Source organism: Natrix helvetica (assembly GCF_964273705.1).
Source record: "Natrix helvetica genome assembly, chromosome: 1".
Classification (NCBI taxonomy): domain Eukaryota; kingdom Metazoa; phylum Chordata; class Lepidosauria; order Squamata; family Natricidae; genus Natrix; species Natrix helvetica.
This window is the reverse complement of record NC_138548.1, coordinates 197,507,896-197,527,835: the sequence shown is the minus strand read 5'-3', so window position 1 is coordinate 197,527,835 and position 19,940 is coordinate 197,507,896. Positions and strand designations below refer to the sequence as shown.

Sequence of the window (19,940 nt, the reverse complement as noted above, 5' to 3'; positions counted from 1 at the left end):
TGGGGAAAATAGGAGAAGGAAAATGTGTTGCATATGTTTGCTGCCTTGAGTTATTTATAAAAATAATGCAGGTGGGATATTAATGAATTAATTAAATGTTAAGAATGCTTATTAGGTTGGCTTAACAAAATTTGTCAACCTGCAGCCCTTGAATTGAAGAAGAAACAAGATCAGGCAATATTCTGCATAATATGCTTATATTGCTATTTAGTTTATACACATTACAAACCAATAACATGGTTGTTTTAAAAATGTTAATGTATTATTCTTTTTTCATGACAAACTGTAATGGCAATAAATAGTGTCTATGCCACGGCTGGAAGATAGAATGTTGAGAAATATCACAAATCTATATTCAATAAAAACTGAGAATTGTGTGCTTTGAGAGCCAGTTTGGTGTAGTGGTCAAGGCATCAGATTAGAAACAAGGAGGCTGTGTGTTCCTGTCACACTCTAGGCATAAAGCTAGCTAAGTGACCTTGGGCTAGTCACACACTCCGCCCTAGGAAGAAGGCAAGGGTTTATCACTTCTAAAAAAAATTTACTAAGAAAACTGCATGGATGTGTCTAGGCAGTCTCCGAACATCAGACATAATTGAATGGAAGCGAAAAAAAGTGTCTTTTTATATAGAATCAAAAAATTGACTGGGGTATGTGTTGTGATATTGCCGCATATGAAATTAGCAAGAACTCCTGCTTTTTCGTACCAGACAAAAATAGTAATTTTTGGCTTCCTCTGTTTAATTAAACCAGCTGTAGGATTGCTGTCTGTGAGTTGGAGCTCTTCAGGGAAGATATTTCTGGAATACACACATAGAAAAATATAGTTATGTTCGTATGTGACCTCTGAGAGATGTTTAACTAACAAAAAGAGCACAGCAGATCATTGTAGTCCTACAGAGATACACCTATGGCACCACTGAATCAAATGTATTCCTCTGCTGTTTCCAAAAGTATGCAACATACTTGTTTTTTTTTATTCTACCCAGCCCAATAAAGTATTGGAAACAAATTATTACCTGTGGATAGATCCCCAGAAACTTAATGGAATGGGACCAAATTTATATGAGAGAGAAGTCTACAAAATAAAATACAAACATTTCAAGTTTGAAAATGGACTACCTGAGGCCACAGACTGTAGACCAGGAAATCCAGAAAATTTCTTCTATTGCATCCTTGTGTCAAAGAGAGATAGGCAGCTGCTGCATTCAAACCCCTTCCACCTTTTTGTCACATGGCTCAAAACAGCTGTCATTTAAGGGGTTGGAAAGAATTTCAAAAATCACACATTGCTTTTCCTTCTTCTTATTGAAATTGTCCCAAAATAAAATTCCAAAGGTATACTATATATGTATGTTAAAGAGAATTTATGAATGTGACTTTGGCTGTAGGTGAGTTCTTATTCCAGCTATCAGTCCTGATAATTTATTGTTCGATATGCTAAATATTCAAGATCTTTTTTCTCTCTCTCTATTTCAGGGAAGAAAAATCTGAAGACCAAGATTTACAGGGTCTAAAGGACAAATCCTCCAAATCTAAAAAAGTCAAGAAAGAGCGGAAAGAAGAAAAGCAACATGAGCATGCCCAGCCCTCTGTGGAGCCAGCTGAGGCAGGCAAGGCAGAAATGTCAGAAGGAGCTGGAACTGCTCCAGCTGTACCTGAAGCCTCTGCATCTCCAAAACAGCGCCGTTCTGTCATCCGAGATCGTGGTCCCATGTATGATGATCCCACTTTGCCTGAGGGCTGGACTCGCAAACTCAAGCAGAGAAAATCCGGGCGCTCGGCGGGAAAATATGACGTCTATCTTATCAAGTGAGTATCAGTGGTCCTTGTATGTTTGTAGTGCATACTATCTTCTGAAAATACAACAAATACACTAGGCTGAAAATGACTTAGCCAGTATGCTAATTGCATATTTTGATCCAAATCTTGTAAATAAAAAAAAAATTCAAATCTTGTAAATAAAAAAATAATAATTTCAGAGCTATTTCTTTACCTAAATGGAGAAACAGAATGACCACTGGTGGGCAAAAAAGCAGTTGGGAGCAAGAACAATTTCCAACTTTTTGCTGGCTTTCCCATTTAATTTGCTTGTGGGAAACTGGCAGGGAGTGTCAAAAATCACAATCATGTGGCTGTGGCTAATTGTGGCAATACTGCAGCACCCAGAGCTTTGCAAATATAACTGGTATAAAACACGTTAAAAATTTCAATTGCATGGATTCTGGATTTTGTGAGAGTTCTTTAATTTAGCATATTTGGGATACCTGGATTCAAAAATTTGTGCTATGATGCACCATTTGGGCTAATTGAAGATTACAAACAAACAGAGGCACAAGAGTTTTAGCAGTATATAGATGTGGGAAATAAAGACCTTTCCACATCCCTTCTTTCTGGATTTATTAGTCCTTGTGAGATATCCATATGACTTAATTTCTAAATTATTGACAACTATTTTCTGCAATCCTACAAATAACAATGAACATTTTCCTGGAATTGCACGGCAGGTGCAGAGAGGATTGCTATTGGGAAAAGGCTTTAAAACGATTCAGACAAGGGCTCTCTAACTATATCTTCATATATTTTTGGAATCTAATTCAGTGTACAGCTGTTGTCTTGCCATATAGGCATACGCAACTGAAAAAAAGGATAATTTTACAAAAAGATTGTTCAAGTTCAAGAAATTACCTATCAATCTTCCAATTGGAATTTTCAGGAAGCAATAACAACAGGTAAACGTGAATACAATGAACATATAATTTTGAAGTTGTCAGGCATTTATAGAAGTTACATATGAGTAAATGTAACATAAAGAAGAAAAGGCATTAACAATTAACATAGGACTACCTTAAATGCCATATGGAATCCCCCAAATATTTATATTTAATTATGCTTCCAGAGGGGAAAAATGCCTCAACAGTGCTAAATATTTATACTTCACCACAGTCAGGAAAGGATTAATGTATTATTCTACTTCTTTTTTGCTGCAGGGACTCCCTAACTAGATATTATTACAGGATTTTTTTAAATAAAAAAAACTTATTTTTAATAATGAAACTAAAGTGGAAGTACTATAGAAATGCCACTTGCCATATAAACACCGTATCAATTTCTCATCTTTCCTACTATCTTTTCCTATTGGTTTCTTATGAGTTATCAATTGTTTTTGTAACTTATGATTAATGATTGTAACTATAATTTATGACCTATGACTTGTTACATGCTGCTTATATATACACTGTGAGCTTATGCATTGGAGACAAATCTGTTGTGTGTCTGATCACACTTGGCTAATAAAGAATCCTATCCTATCCGAGATTTTTAGCTGTTTTTTTGCTGCTATAAATAAATAAAAACCTGTGTTGAAGGAATTTCTTTATACAGAACAAGGATCCTAACAAAATGTTAAGTTATTTAGCAAGGGCTCTATCAACCTCATCCTATCTGATTTTTCATACTGTGCATGGGGGCAGGTTAGTGAACGGAATTTACCTATGATGACATACATGCCAATACACATATTAATACATTATAAATTCAGGCACTCGATAATGCTGTTTTTCGCCAAGATCACACGACAAGAACCTGCTTCTTTTCCTCTATATTGTTTTCTGAAAACATAGGATAGATTTTGTGCATCTTTTTCTTTGTAACATCTCTGATAAGTCTCTGAGGAAAATGATGCTATTTTAGATATAGGACTAGGAACCAAGAATACAGGAAATCCTCGATTTAATGGAGCCTACCTATCACAGTTGTAAATTGTAATGGTCGTAAAATGGATTGGTCACATGACCAGTCCAATTTTATGACTAGTCATTAAGCAGCTGCTGATGTGGTTAAACAAGCCACTGGTTCACAATGAACTGTTTTCTGAAAATTGGAGTAAATGTTGATTTTGGAAAAAACTGTCATGGCATGAAGTCAAGGACTTCATATGTCTGTAAATATGGCCTTTTTGCTGAGCGCCCAAAGTTCAGTCACGTGACTCCAAGGGGTGGCAACTCTTGTAACTTCAAATTTGGGTTGGGTTGTACCTAGCCCCCAGGTAGTTCCATTGGAATGTTGAATGGTCCCTAAACAAAAAGTTGTAAGTCGAGAACTACCTGTACTTCTAGACAAAACTTTGATAACATATTCGCATTGTTTTCTTGACAGAATTTTACAGGGAAGCTCAGATATTAAGCTGCCTTTCATTTGCCCTTTGTAACTCATTTTCCCATTAAAAAGAAAAGGCAGAACAGTGGCATAATGCCTTCTGAGTGCTAGCTCTAGGGGCTGTCTTTCAAAACTCTTATGTTTAAAAGTATTAGGGGGAATCCGAATTAGCAATGTATTAATTGCTCTCCCTTATATTTCTAATAGCTTTCACACCAGAGCTGCATGATATAAGAGTGGGGGAAAATAGAGCTCAACACAAAGCAAAATTTCAAAACCTCCCCTTATTGGTGGTTATTTGCAATGTGATGTTTGATGTAGAGTATATTGTAGATTACAGAATCATTACACAGAACTCTTTCAACTTCTTCCAGGATGAGGTGTTTTTTTTTAAAAAAAGTGATAATCTAGCTCATGTATCTCTGGTGAATTACCACTAATTTTCTCTCCTCCCCGCTTCCCTTCCTTGTTCTTTCTCATATTTCTGGTTCCAAAACTGCAGCCCCCAAGGCAAGGCCTTTCGTTCTAAAGTTGAGCTCATCGCCTACTTTGAGAAGGTGGGAGACACTTCGCTGGATCCTAATGATTTTGATTTCACGGTGACTGGACGTGGGAGCCCCTCACGACGAGAACAGAAGCCTCCTAAGAAAACTAAAGCCCCCAAATCTCCTGGCACAGGCCGTGGACGGGGTCGACCTAAAGGTAGCGGCTCTACCAAACCTAGAGGAACTGCTTCAGAAGGTGTACAGGTAAAAAGGGTAATTGAGAAGAGTTCGGGAAAGCTGCTAGTCAAGATGCCTTTGCAGTCGTCTTCGATGGGAGCAAAGGCAGAAGGAACAGGTGGGGCTACCACCTCAGCACAGGTCATGGTCATCAAGCGTCCTGGACGTAAACGGAAACCTGAATCAGATCCCCAGGCTGTACCTAAGAAACGGGGACGAAAGCCAGGCAGCAGTGCAGTAGCAGCTATTGCCGAAGCTAAAAAGAAAACAATCAAGGAGCCAGTCATCCAGGCAGTCCGGGAGACAGTATTGCCTATCAAGAAACGTAAGACACGTGAGGCTGTCAGTATAGAGATCACCAAGCCAACTCCTCCTCCTCCAAGCAACACAGGGGAATGGAGTTCCAAAGGACAGCGAATGGCTGCCAAGAGCCCAGGGCGCCGCAGCAAAGAAAGCAGCCCTAAAGGGCGGGGTGGCAATGCTGTGTCAACCCCCGCCCCTTCCTCTTCTCCTGGCAAGAAGGATCAGCACCTCCCTCCCCATCAGCCATCTTTGGAGCCCCAGGGCACCTCCCCTGCTCAGTCCCCTGAAAGCCCTAAGGACAGCAAGAGCCTTCCAGTTGAGCCCCAGGACTTGAGCAGCAAGAGCTATAAAGAGGAGAGGGCTCCAGAGAGTGATGGCTGTCCTAAAGAACCACCTAAGACTCAATCTGGTGGTACAGCCGTGTCCTACAAACATGAGCGCAAAGATACTGTGTCGTCCTCCACGGCCTTGTCCCGACCTACAAACAGGGACGAGGCCGTGGACACCAGGACACCTGTGTCAGAGCGGGTCAGCTGACTTTGCGGGGGGTGAGTGAGCAAGTGAGCGCCAGAGGTAACAAAGAGAGGAACAGGCACTCTCAGCCCCACACACCCAAATGAGACTCCAGGCAGCTGCCGGGTAGAATTCTCTTTTCCCACAATGCCCTGGCTTTCAATCAATCAGCTTACCCCCAAACTATCCCTCTGTGTCCCTCATTCCCCCCATTTTTAATACAGACAAGCACAGTGTGGGGTACAGAAACATGCCTCCCAGGGCTGGAAGCCACTTTGCACTTTTTCTACAGAACTGGGGCCCATTCTTCCCTCTCCCCATCTGCCTGGCTCCTTCTGCCATGCTTTGCTGAGAATACTACTAACAAGGCAAGCTGTTGGCAGGGGAGAAATAGCTTCAAACTCTGGCTTGTTGCCCTGATCCTGTTTGCCCTCCATATTATAGAGGCCCCATCAACAGATCAGGTGGAGAGGGGCCCACGTGTGTATTCCACTCCACCTCCCTAGTGCCATGTAATGTAGTTGTCCAGTCTTAGTTGGAGTTCTGTAGTTTTCAGTAGGGTGTGTGCGCATGTGTACACATGAAAGAGAGAGAGAGAGAGAGAGAAATAGGGTTGTGGTATATTGGGGAATATCCCTCATCTGCCATTTAGGCCAGCAATTAGGAAGAATATCCTCTCCCCCTTCCCCCCAAGAATAGCTCTGCTGCTAAGAGACCACTGGGATACTAGGTGCAGCTTTGTATTAACGTCCTCCTTTCCTGTGTCAATCCTGAAAGGAGAGGCCTTTGATTTTGTTGAAACAATCTGAGTGTGCTGAATGGCATGTGTGTGTGAGCTTGTCACATGCTAAGAGTTAAAAAGAGAAGTTCTTCCAGTTACTGTCAATGATGTTAGCTTAGGAAACTGTTTGCACTAATGGAGGCCTTTGTCCATTTGTTGGGGGTGGGGGTGGGGGGCACAGTGGTGTGAAGGATGTACAGAGTGTGCCTGTGTGTATCAAATGGGGCATTGGACTGAACACTGGCTCACCTCTCCACCTTACTTCTTGTTCAGGAAAGTAGCCCAATGTGTGTAAAACTACCTGTAATTCTTTGTGGGATTGGTACATGGCAATGGCTGAATTGAGAAGCGTAGTTGCTTCAAATAATTTCCCTACAGTTAGCAACCAAGCTCTTCCAAGGCTGTTGAGCACATATTGCCTCCCTCCCCGGGAAAGCAGGTCTCAACAGAAGTGTAGCGTTTTATTGTGTATGAGACTTTGTCTGCAATTAAGGTCTATTTTTCCCTTCCTAATAGCAGAAAACAGCACTCAGTGGGGGAAGGGGAAGGACATTGGCCATGCTAGTCTGCTTATTTTTATTTAAGTGAATATGTAGCACAGTGTCTCTCCTTACCTTTTCTGGACTGTAGCAAATCAATAAGAAGGACGCCTGGGTCCCAGTCAAAGTCTAGGCAGAAAGTAGCTATCTTAAATAGCTCCCCCCACCCCCCCACCAGTGGTGTGAAATGATAAACAAGCCCCATCTTGTTTCATGGGTCTTTGAGGACTCTAATAGACATACATCCTGATATCTATGATAATGTTTTTTCATCAAGAAGTTAGTACTCTAAAAGTCAAAGTATTCAGAGCAGTAGCTTTTTACCATCTAAATATGTGCCCTCTGATCCTTGTTAGTTGTTACTGGGAGAAAATTAGAGATTCCTATAATAGCATCTCCTCCCCCTTTCTAGTATAGCAGTTTGCTTGCAGGAACGGCAAAATTTAGAACAGGAAAATTATTTTGAGAGGGAGGAATAATTACATTTTTTTTCTTAGCAAAATTTGGAGTTCCTGCAGATTTATATGTACATATATACATACATAGGCTCTTAGGAGTCATGTCTGTTTGAGACCTTGGAGAGCCTCGTTGGCATAGACGATGACTTTTCTCTGTTCTTGCCTATGTACCAGACATTGGAATAAAAAATCTTTGTGCATAAGCAGCCAAAGTGAAGTTATTAGCCTTAGAATATGTTCTGCTCATAAGAAAAAGATTCGGTTTTCTTTGTGGGAAGACTGATGAGATTTAGCTCTGCAGCAACACAGATTTATTTATTTTTCTTCGCTTCTTTAGCATAATCAGAAAGGAAAGTTTGATTTTTTTGTCCCCCTTCTCCTTGATTTGCAGTAAGGTTGGGGCTGCCTTCTCTTCTTTCTTTATCAAGAATAAAAACCAAGCCCCTTTCTTAATCATTAGAATTTGGGCTACAATCTGTGGCTAAATGATGAATTCCCTTTTGTACCCGAAAGCAACAATCTGTAACTAGCTCATTATTTATTGGAATGATGTCTCTGTGCGGAGAAGTACATATGGAAACCTGATAGAAAATGTAAAGAAGCACGCACAAGGGAAAAAAGGAGGAAATTACTTTGCAACAATTTAAACTCTTTAAGGGCTCTTCCTCAATATTAAAAAAAGGCACAAATTTATTTTGGCAGGGGAGGGAGTCTCCTAGTTTTCCAAACCACAGTAAATATCCTACTCTCTGGGAAAGAGATGGGAAAAATGCAGTACACTTTGGGGATGTATTTGGGGATTTCTAAGGCTTTGCATTTGACTGAGAAATCTAGTTGAGAATTATTGTCCCTCTTGCTCCAGCTTCTAAGTCTGCAGAGACAACCTTCTATCGTGTATTAATTTTTCTAAGTTATGAGATTGTTTTGGAAAATGGAATAGAACCTTACATTTCATTCCACTTTGGGGTCACTTCTAATGGGGCTTTTTAAAAAAATAGTAAACATATACAGACATATGTCAAAATTGAAAGTGTGATAGATAACAATTGGGTGAGTTTTACAGAGCACTTATCCTTGGAAGTCAAAGTTTAATTGTATAGATATACATAATTAAAGTTTCCACAGAAGAATATCATGGTAAAAAGGCTCCTTAGCCTGTCTAGCTTGAAACACAGAGCCACATAAGTATAAACAATAGTGATAGCAATCTTTCCAATTGGAATATTGACTTTTTTTTTTAAAAAAAAAAGCAGTTTCGGTTATAACTGAAGCTTAAACTGGCTGTAGAGGTCACCAATCTGTTTAGGTTTTTTTTTAATCATGTGAAGAGGATAGATTAAATATTTCCTGCAGTTTACTCCTACAGTCTGATATACACAGGTGTTTGCAGGATGAAAAGCATACTCAAGCTGGGCTTAGAGTGCCACTGTCACAATGCAAGCTACATCTCTTTCATATGTGCAATATCACAATACTTGTACATGAGTGGAGCTTGTATTACAATTTGTGACAATGCCTTCATCTTTTGTTTCCCCAATAGCAGACTGGATACCTGCTGACACAAACATTTTCTTTCATACACACACTCTTCTCAGAAGAATTCTAGTAATAGGAATTAGGTTGGATAGAAAAAAATCCTTGGGGAGAGAATGATGGAGGAACTAGCACACATAGAGAACATTGCTTTATGTAACTGCCTGCACTTATGCCCTAAAACATGGGAACCACATTTCCAGTTCAGACATTAGAACAAGCTTATGGCTAAGCAAGCGTGTTGTGTCAGTTTAGTCCTGTCCCTACAAGGGTATTGCTGCATTCCAGGGTCTTTTTAGGATTCATAATACTGTAGTGTATAGCTGAGTCGACAAATGAGGCTGTAGCTCTGCAGGAAATATGCTCAGCATTTGAAGTTTTTAGCATTTGAACCTTCTGAACTTAACATATACCCATAGATCTCCTTTAGTTTAGTTTACTGTTGAGAGTTTTGAAAGCCTCGTGCCTTCCTACTTATTTGGCAAAGACCATTTAGGAAAAAATAGCTTTTGCTATCATAAGAGGCGCTCTGGCACTCTCCCAGCCATGTACCTTTCAAAAGATATAGGTGACTGCTTTATATAAAAAGGTGGCAGCCCTTTGCCACGTCCTTTCCCAGCTGTTTCTTAATGCCCATTGTTGAGGCAGATAGTTGCCCTCAAGATGGAAATACCTCTCCCTCCTTTTTTAAAAAACAACAACAACAACAACACCATTTTCATGGGGGAGAATAATGCACTTTAAAGCCAAGATTCTTTCTTGCTTTCTTCCTGTTTGGGTGGACAGTAGAGCCACAAGCCCATTGAGATCACATGGTTTTAACAATGTTTTGCAACTAGTTTAAGAATGGGTTAAATTTAATATGGGGTCAGATGGGGATATTAAAAGAAGCTTCAAACGTTTTGGGGTACCTTTAATTCAGGATACCTATGAACATGTATGGAATTTGAAACAAAAATCCAAATTAGAATATCAGTACCCATATATCAGTTAAAATCATATTGTACTTGGTCTAATCTATTGTTACCTGGATTTGAATAACTTGTAAAACCACAGGGTTTGTTTTTTTAATCTCATGTGTCTTGACATTCCAAACAAGTCAAAAGGTGACACTTTTACACTATTCCCCTTCCTTGAGTTATGATGTAGGGTGGGAACTTGAAGGTTCATTTTGTCAGCAAGAGCCAAACTAGATCCTTGTAGGCAGACCAGGGTTGCTGCTTGATTGCTACAAAGTGATTGTAAGAGAGGCAGTTTTGCACCAGAGAAACAGCAGGCAAGCAAAAAGTTTTAATTCTGCTTGCTTTTTTTCTGACTCTCCCTGCCTTCCTCCCAGCACATGAACATTTCTTTGCTGCATATGGCATTCATCTTGCTCCGCTTTGCAGTTGATTACAGACCTGGGTCTTCCATCAAAATCTAGTTCAACCCAAAGAAAGGATTGAGAAAGTAGAGCAGGAGTAGAAGTCTGGCCTCTTCCCACCATTCCTTCTAAAGATGTTGTTGGAACTAGCTGCTTTTCCAGAGTGCATTACATCAGTAGTAGCTTCACTGGCAAACTGCTTATTTACAGGGATACAAAGTGACTATCTTTGCTCCTAGCTCTGCCCACTTCCATCCAGCTCATCCTGAAGACACATGTGGATAGTGCCTGGAGTTTGAGAGACTGTGCAAGAGGGATTTACCTTGTTAGCATTGTGAACCACCTGATGTTTCTGTGTCAAGTGAAAATAAACTTCTTGTCAGTTTCAATTATTATCCAATAATGTGTAGAGTTTAACGTTAGATCTAAATCTTTTTTGTTTGGGGATTTAATTTCTGTTTTGTGTGTGTGTGTGGTGTTTTTTTTTAAGACACCAAGTAGACACCGAAAAAAAATTGTCTAATTTTATATATCTGTATATTGCATTATAAATGAGGGGTAGCTTTTTTCTGCTTATCGCACCACTACCAAATAAGGATAACAGACTGACAAGCAAGGAATGGTATGGTCTGTTGAGAAATTATTACATGTTGTTTTCTTTACTATTACTCCTAATCTTCAGTATCATAGCAAGGGAAAAGAAAACGTCCTTCACAATTGTCTGCCAGTAAGTGCCAGAACAGAAGATACATTCAGCTGGGCTGGTCTCACACTTTTGGAAGAGGGTTGTTTTTTTCTTTTTGCTCAATGGATTTGAAAAAATAACAGGATGATCACATATAGTCAACATTTTATTTTTTTGCACTCAAATCTACTTGTGGGGAAGGGCATTGACGGGTCTAGGAAGATAAAGTGAAGAAAATGTGGAATATTTGGTCTGTATTGTGACTTACCTCTCTAAAAATATTTTCAGTTTAACTAGAGCCTAACTAATGTTCTTGGCATGATTTAGCTCTATTGATTATGGCTACTTCAATTAGCCTGTAGTCTAATTTTTGGAAAACTACTATTGGTCCTAAACTGAACTTCTTAGTGCTCTTCCTGTTTCTTCATAGCAAAGTTCTGACCTGGTTTCTCATCCTCCCACTTTTACTGCTTTTAAAGCTAATATTTCTCCTACCATTCCTTTTCATTTTGTGCATTGCATGCCATCTGGCATAAATTGGAAGCACTCCACGATAGCGTGTTCCCTTCTTTAGCCGATAACCTGCCCCTTATATTCACTTCTCGCCCCTTCCTTTCCTGCATGTTTAGCAAAAAAATCTAGGTCTGATTTCCAAAGACATCATGTATGGATTTGACATTGTACCTTCATGGGTCAGTGTCACACTGCATCCAGCTATGGATCCTGGAAAGAAAAAGGTGTGAAAAAAAAGGGACATGTCAAATATTTGGGTGGTGGAAATGAAGTATTTGACTCTCACTTCTTTTTCTACTGATCAAACATGTTTCACAGTATTTCTCAGAATGAATTATCAAGTTTTTTTCAAATTGGACTTTGCCCTTTCTCCTCTTAGTGTTGCTTATGCTTGCATGAGTGATTGCTGAGATGTTCGGTTTGTGTCACAATAATTTTGTATTAAAGCTTTCGTTTTGTTGACATCTTTGACATTGCAGCTCAAGTAACATTCATCAAATCAAAGGCTGATGTGTTTGGAAGCAGATCGTTAAGCAAAAAAAATAGCTTGCCAGCACTTTACTGACACAGTTCTCATCATATCCCAAAAGGCACCGTTAGAAAGAGGACCAAATATGACAATTTCCTGTCTGCCAGTTTTCACTTGCAAGTTGTGGAAATCAGCAATATCCTTTCAGGAGTAGCAGCTTAAAATTGCCGTTCTTCCAAAAGCAAAAATTGAGCAAAAACCGAGCACTTCTCTGAGGGACAGTGTTACTATATTCTTCCTAACTGAGGTTGGGGAAGAAAATTTCTCAGTCCATAAATTGGCATACATAAAATTTTCTTCCAGTTATGTTTTTCCTCCTTTAAGCCATGTAGATGAGCAGTACTTACTGTGGTTGTGTTATCTCTGCATGAAGTGGCAGAAGAGTTGGACATCAATTGATTTTCTTTATGAGTGCAAAAAAAAAAAAAAAAAAGACTTTCCTCCCTTTATTGTACAGGCAGAGGAATGGTGGGAAATCCTTTCTCCTGCTTCCATAAATCAACATGCCGCTAATAACAAACCAACTTCCTTCTGCTTCACAATTCAGTAGTGATCACTATAAAACCAAATATTACAAGGACTGTTATTAAATGTATGCTGAGTGCTTGCTACCTTGTACAGCTCTTAATCCTCACATAGCCAACTAACTCTACCCAGTGACATTTCTTTAAAAAAAAATTCCAGAGACACAGAATTTGGTGTTGGGGTGGGAGTTGTTTTTTATTTTCTTTTAAATAAGTGTTTTTTTTCTCAGAGGGGGGATGTAACAGAAAGGAACTGTGGTATTTGAGACTCATTGTGTGTAGGGTTTTATCTCCCCATCCTGAAAAAAGGAATGTCAATGAAAACCTTTTGTGTGTGTGTGTGTGTGTGTTTATTTTATTGGTCCACGAGTATGTATCGTGAACATTTCTGTAAAGTAATTGTTCCAGGCACAAATGCTTCAAATGTGAGTGTCAAATATATGTATATATTTTAAAAGGGAGGAAAGCTATATGCTTTTATTTTTGTCTTACCATTGGCAGTAGGGAGAAAGGGGTAGTTAGGCAATTTTTTTAACAACTTCCCAGGGTATTTTGTATGCTTCAATTTCTAATAATCTACTACCAGAAGTCAGTGTATCAAAGAAATTAGAATATGCTTAGACTCCTTCATTGAAACATTCATTTGGCAGGAATGCAATAGTAAAAACATGAAACAAAACCCAGGAGGAACTTCTTAAAGTTTTCATTTTTAATAATCTACCACCAGAAGGCAATATAGGAAAAAAAAGGAAAAAAAGGAAAGTGGTTCTGTAGATTTCTTCATTGAACACCTATTAAGGGAAGATGAATAAAGTAGCAAATCAGGATCTAACATAAGTATTTTAAAGAAGAATGCATTGAAACTCCAAAAATCATAATTAGCAGTCTTCTAAGTTGGGCTCTATTTTGTCTTAAGGATTGCCCCACTAATATTTTTAATGCTGAAAAGTCACAGTTGATCCATATGAATCCTTCCATACTCAATCTCTAATTTTAGGAAAATAAATATTAAGAAACTTTCCACTGAGGTTAAGTAGAGCTTCCTTGGCTCTTTTGAAGAATTTTAAATATACATACTTCATTGTATACCCCTATCCATATTTCCTGACCACACTTTGCATTTGTTTGATGCGTTTTTGGGACAATTACTTTTAAGAATTCTGAGTAGATTGTTTAATAAAACTTAAAAATTGATTGCTCTTTTTGTAGGTTTTGTCTACAGCCAAAAAAAAAAAAAATACTGAAAGCACTGACTATATTTAAAAAAAAGAAAAAAGAAATTTAATAAAGGAAAATTTGTATAATTTCAGTAAGAAAATAACAAAATCCGTCTGAATGTACATGTATATGTTTAAAAGAAATCCACCAAAATCCCTCCCTACCCTTGTATCCTATTTATTATATAAAACGTTTGCCTTATAAATTTACAAGAAAAAGTCCTTTCTTTATGAGTGTCTCTATCTTTTGTTGTTAAAAACAAGCATTTTCCTCTTCCTTTTGGGGAAAAATACTGTGGAAACTGCATATATATATGCATTCATATAAAAGAATAATTTATATTTTTATGTTAAAAATACATGCAGGCCCAGTTTTAGCACTCAGCATGCATTCTACACAGTAATCTAGTTGCATCTCATGTTGGTAAGTACTGTATTCTGTGCTAGAATTGGATTATAAACCTATGTAAAATGTTACAGATCTGTTTGAGCCTTTTATTACCAAGGTAGAAATGTTCTGCCCTGCCATTAAAATATAATATTTTTTTCTCTGTTGTGGGCGAGGATCTCTTTTAGCTTTTAAGTTGATTGAAAAGTGGCCATCTTGTTGACTAGCCAAGTTTCGTTGCAGCCGACTGCTGCAAGAATATTTCTTTTCAAAAAATGTATTCTCTCCCCCCCCCAAAAAAAAAATTCTGAGGGGGCAGAGGACGTTTTTGAGTTTCATAAAACTCTAGGATGGATTTAATGGAGAATTCTCTTTTCATCTACAGTGTTTCATATTATTTATTAATACAACTTCATCATTTTTTAGCTCCCTATCACATGGCATGTATAAACACTTTATACATCAACATAAATAGGAGGCTAGACATGTATCTTTTATATTTATTTTTTAATAATAGCATGGTAAATATTTATTTTATGTTACAGGAAGCATTTTTTCAACATCTATTTTAGGGCAATATTTCTGAAACTCAAAATTATCACATAGTTACGATGTAAGAGATCATAAAACAATTATGATCAGCTGTACTGTGTCAGTGGAATCTAAGGCCGAATGTATTCAAAAAAATAGGCCAAATTATTCTGTAGCTGGGCTGTGAATATCAGTATCTGCCCAATAGTCAAGACACTTAAGACTGAATATTAATATTAGTGGCCATTTTTGGTTTTGGCTGATCTGGTCAAATATGGCTCCATGTTTTGTTAATCTACCAGAAAGGGTAACCTATTGTTAAGCATTTCCCTACCCCAAAAATGAGGTGGAGGTTAGGAGCAGACATAAATGGAAATGCCCCTGAAGCAGTATCTCCATTATTAGAGCTGACTTTTCTCATCTCAAAAACATGGAGTTAAATTAAAAGATAAAGAGGCTGGGGTAGCTCTCCTCCATTTCTCTCTGTAGCTAATCCTAATTAGTACACCAGCCTCTTTAGGGTCAAATACAGAGCATGGGGACCAGGAAATTATTGCCTGATTTAACATTGTGTGGCCCTCACTTCATATACTAAGACTCTTAACTACAATTCATGCAAAGTTAAACCAACAGCGTTATTCAGTAAAGGAGAACATACTTTTCATTATGGGAACGTGATACAAACTCACCTCTATTACATCAAACTGAACATTTTTCATTAGAACCAAAAAGGAATGCAGATATGTGTGGTAACCTTATGACTGCACAATTCTGAGATGTTGGTGCTTTCTTTTCTACACTTCCAAAATGCCAAACCATGGAAAATGACATCAAATTTGTAATGTTATCCTTTCTCTTAACGTTAGCCTCTACCTGTGCTGCCTTTACAAAAATCATTGCAAATGATTTTTTTTGCACAGAAATCAGTGCAAATCATTACTAAAAGTTCTCCATCTTGGTCTTAATGATTATGCACATGCAGGCAACCCCACAACGTATTATCCCCTACTGCCAGAATTCAACGACAAAAGTGACAAAATTTTACTGCCACAAATCTCAGCTGTTTTAAGAGCTTGAGGGGACATTTTTGGATGGGATGCTCCCATTCTCGTCCTAATACATTTGTTCTCTGAAAAGGGCCTACAATTTTATCCAGTCTTTGAGAGATCTAATTGGAGAGTCTGGACTTTAGAAGATCAGGAGGATGAATTGCAGCTCCTCAGGAGTTGGCACAGGATCTGGCATGGCTCTGGCTAATGCCCTCAATTTCTCTTAAGCTCAATTTCAAAGTGCTATCTGTATTTCTTAAAAAGTATTAAGATTTTTCCAGCATTTGTTGTTTTCTTTCTATTTGGTATTCAATTTCCCCCCACTTATTTTTAGAACAAACATATCATTTTGGCAATTAATATCATTTTCATGAATGATATTGAAAGGCTCTGAATGCCAGAAATTTCCAGCTCTGGAAATACTGGAATTATGAGAGAGAAATCTTCATCTGATGATCCAGCCCCTTGGTGTACCCAAGAAAGGATCTTATAATAAAATCTTACCCATTTGTCAAGTTTTCGTGATATAGGCTCAAGAAAAAAACAAGCTTTGCACTCATGAGCTCTAGGAACAGACCGAAAAGCAGCTAACTTCATGAACACTGTGGTGCACATGCAATTAGTTTTGTTCCTTCTTGATTCTGAGGAGTAAACCTATCACAAATGAAAGTAGCAACAACCACAGGACCTGAGATTAGATTTAGCCTTGTTTGGCTTTCCTGGAATTGCCATGTAATGTGAGTCAAATAATAAGTTATCTGCAGATGAATTGGAAAAAGCTAGATGGATGTCAAAGTGGAACTTAAATGCTCCTGCAGATGCATTCAAGGGGGGGGGGGAGGAAAAAGATTGAGAAAGCAGCTAGTTCAACTATGCCAGCCACTTATTAGTAATCTGAAGTTCAGATGCAAGGTTTTGTAGTGGGAATGCAAACCTTGATACCAATGGAATTGTTCCTGCTATCACTTCCTAGCTTCTGAATCACATGAGAGATTATTAACTAGGGAGAGATTCCACAACTAAAGTAGAAATCCACCAGCTACTTTCAAACAGGGCTTCTTTCTCAAGAATCTAGTAGGCTACTTAGGCAGCAAGCTTCTGCTTCATACCAAACCTGATCTGCTTCTTTTCTTGCCATCTTCATATATTTTCAGAACTCCAGAAACTCCATATCAAACTCATCCACATTGCTTGGACAACATACTTTTCAAAGATCTGATAGCTATCCGGATCTTGCTCGTGCAGAGAGGAATACTGGCCTTATTTGTCATACTCCCTCTGCGTTGTATTTGCCTTTTTGGCTATATTCCTTACCACAATCTGGACAGATATAAGCAACATTTTTTTTATCACAGGCCATCCTGATCACAAAAGCCAATGATAATATCCCATCTATTGAATCAATAACCACCAAGACCACTCCCTTGCAAATCATTAAACAATCCCACTGACTCCTAGGAGGCAGCATTGTATCACTTTTCACTCATCCATCCAATGTTGAAATCCAGGATTCGTGGTTAGAGAAAGGCTGCCCCTGAAACAACTTCCAGGTTAAAGAACCTGGGACACCTCCATTAACACCTCCAGACTCTCAGAACTGTCCCTGAGATCACTGCAACTCACTTTCATTGTTTGGAACTTCATGCCCCCCCCCCCACTCCAAGGTGCTACCATAGGGAAGATCATACTTTATTTTCTCATGATATAAACAGATCTCCTCAGATACATAGTTTGCTATTCATCCAAAAGTGTCAATCACAGACAGCAATGTTATATGATAGTATCTAGAAGTACGGTTCCTTGGATGAACATTATAAATTTCCAGAACTGACCTTCCTTCCCCACTGAAAACTGGTCCAAAACCTGTGGGAGGGAGGACCTTGGCTTTTCCACCATTTGTTTCACCCAAGTCAAATGTGGATGTGTCCTCATGTCACTGAAGATTGCACATTTTTTACTTTATATATTATTTGGAAGACTAATTCATTTTCACCAGAAATCTTAAATTTCTGCTACAGTGTAACTTGTTTTACCCTTTTTTATTTCTTGTCCTGAATACTGCTTGATTCTGTTTAGGATTATAAGAGATTGCCATCTAGAAGATTGGTGTGATAAGAAATTATGAACTAATAAAAAGGTAAACTATCACATAACTGAGTTTTACATCCTATGATAGATATTTCTCTTAAGCAACTGCCTCAGTCTTAGCTAGGGACAAATTCATATGTTATAGGACAAATAGTAAATTCCTCTCAGAAAATATTTTGATACATTAATGCTGGCTTTAAAAAATAAGAGATTTCTCCTGTACCAAGCAGAGCTAAAATGCTGTGAGTACCCACATACAGAAAGCAGATAGCCATTCTTGCCATATTGATATTCAAAGAGTTGGTGCAGTGAACTGAAATGGGAGTCATATTTCAGACTCAAAGTTCTTGGCAGGCATTACCAAGCTGGATTTAGAAGTACTGTACAAACCTAATAATAATAATATTTTCCACAGAAGCAGTACAGATAGTCCTCAACTTATAATAGTTCATTGACGGACTGTTCGAAGTTACAATGGCACAGAAAAAAAGTGACTTAGGATCATTTTTCACACTTAACGACCTTTGCAGCATCCCCATGGTCACATGATCAAAATTCAGATGCTTGACAACTGACTCATATTTATGATGATTGCACTGGTCTGAAGTCATGGGATCACCTTTTGCGATCTGACAAGCAAAGACAATGGGCAAACCAGATTCACTTAGCAACCCTGTGTTACTAATGTAACAACTGCAACGATTCACTTAACTATGGCAAGAAAGGTTGTAAAATGAGGCAAAAATCACTTAACAAATATTTCACTTAGCAACATAAATTTTGGGCTCAATTGCGGTTGTAAATCGAGGGCTATTTGCATTTGTATTAAAATAAGTATGCATTGTTAACATCTTATTTATAGAGCAGTGTGGGGGCCTAGTGCCGAAAACACTTGCCTCCTACTCGGAAGGTTGAAGGTTCAATCCTAGGTAGCTAGAGATGTTTCTTTACTAGGGCGCAAAGAAAAAATATCTACTGGGTCCATTCAGTCGCCCCAACTCTCTCAAATTAAGGGATTACAAGATCACAACAAATGTGTTTCTACAATCTATTTATCAGGGAACACCCAAATGTCATGCTTTTCTTCAAATAGTGGACAGCCATGAATAACAATCAGAATTTATTACCTAAACCAGCAGCTTCTGCCTAAGTGCTTAAATGGGGCTACTATAAGGAATTGTAGAAAAAAAAATCTCATCAGATTTGTCATTGGGCCTGCCATGATTCGGGCAGGAATAATTTATACCAGAGTGAACAAAAGAAAATTGTATTTTCTATCAAACTAAATTAAAACAAAAAAAAATCAATGCACATTTGTTCCAAAGACCAATTGAGTTCATTGATGCTTATGGGTATGTTTCCTGAAATTTTCTTCCAATGATGAAGTTCTACTGTTCAGAACTATTCTGCTCCACTGAATGGCATAGGGGCATCTGAGTAATGATTTAGGAAGTAAAGCAGATTTCCTAAGAATATGGAACCCTACCATCTGGACTCAAATCTGGAATTTGCAATCAAGCAAGCATACATAAAGGACAGAAAAGTGCTTTAATATATTTGAATGAATAGGATAACACAAGTTCCTTGAGTGACATTGTGTTATCTGGGCTTCATCAGGCATGTGAAAAATTAATTTTAATTGTCATCTTGACAAACTCTGATTTGGCTGCCTTTATCAAGCCTCTATTTTTCATTTTTTCTGCTGTCCATTTGGGTACATTCCAGGACCATGTGCTCTGCAGCAGCAGAAAACGAAAGATAAAAAGAAGTTGTTTTGCGTAACTCCATGCTACCCATATTCAGCGGGCAAAAGGGTACAGTAAGTGGAATGGAGTTCACTCCCAAATAAAGGCAGACACTACTCGTCGCCTTGCACGCTTCGATTCGTATAAGCCTCACCTCTAGGAAGGACCTGCAACGTTTGAGCGAGCTATACACAGCGTCGCTCCGCGGCGTCCCCAAGTGTGTGATAGCGCAGCGATGGGGCGGTATGTGTGTGCGTGCGTTTAGCGGCTTGACATCTTTTGACCCTGCCGTCGAAAGCCA

General features: G+C 38.5%; 1 protein-coding gene across 2 annotated transcripts in view; it reads left to right on the top strand.

The window, feature by feature from the left end:
* MECP2 (methyl-CpG binding protein 2) overlaps window positions 1–10,765 on the top strand; it is a 95,709-nt gene extending 84,944 nt beyond the window's left edge. For both annotated transcript variants that reach the window (XM_081955540.1, XM_081955541.1), the window contains exons 2-3: window positions 1,480–1,812; window positions 4,661–10,765. In XM_081955540.1, coding sequence (XP_081811666.1) covers window positions 1,480–1,812; window positions 4,661–5,720 — 1,393 coding nt within the window. In that variant the 3' untranslated portion in view covers window positions 5,721–10,765. The remainder of the gene's footprint in view (window positions 1–1,479; window positions 1,813–4,660) is intronic.
* The last annotated feature ends 9,175 nt before the right edge of the window (window positions 10,766–19,940 follow it).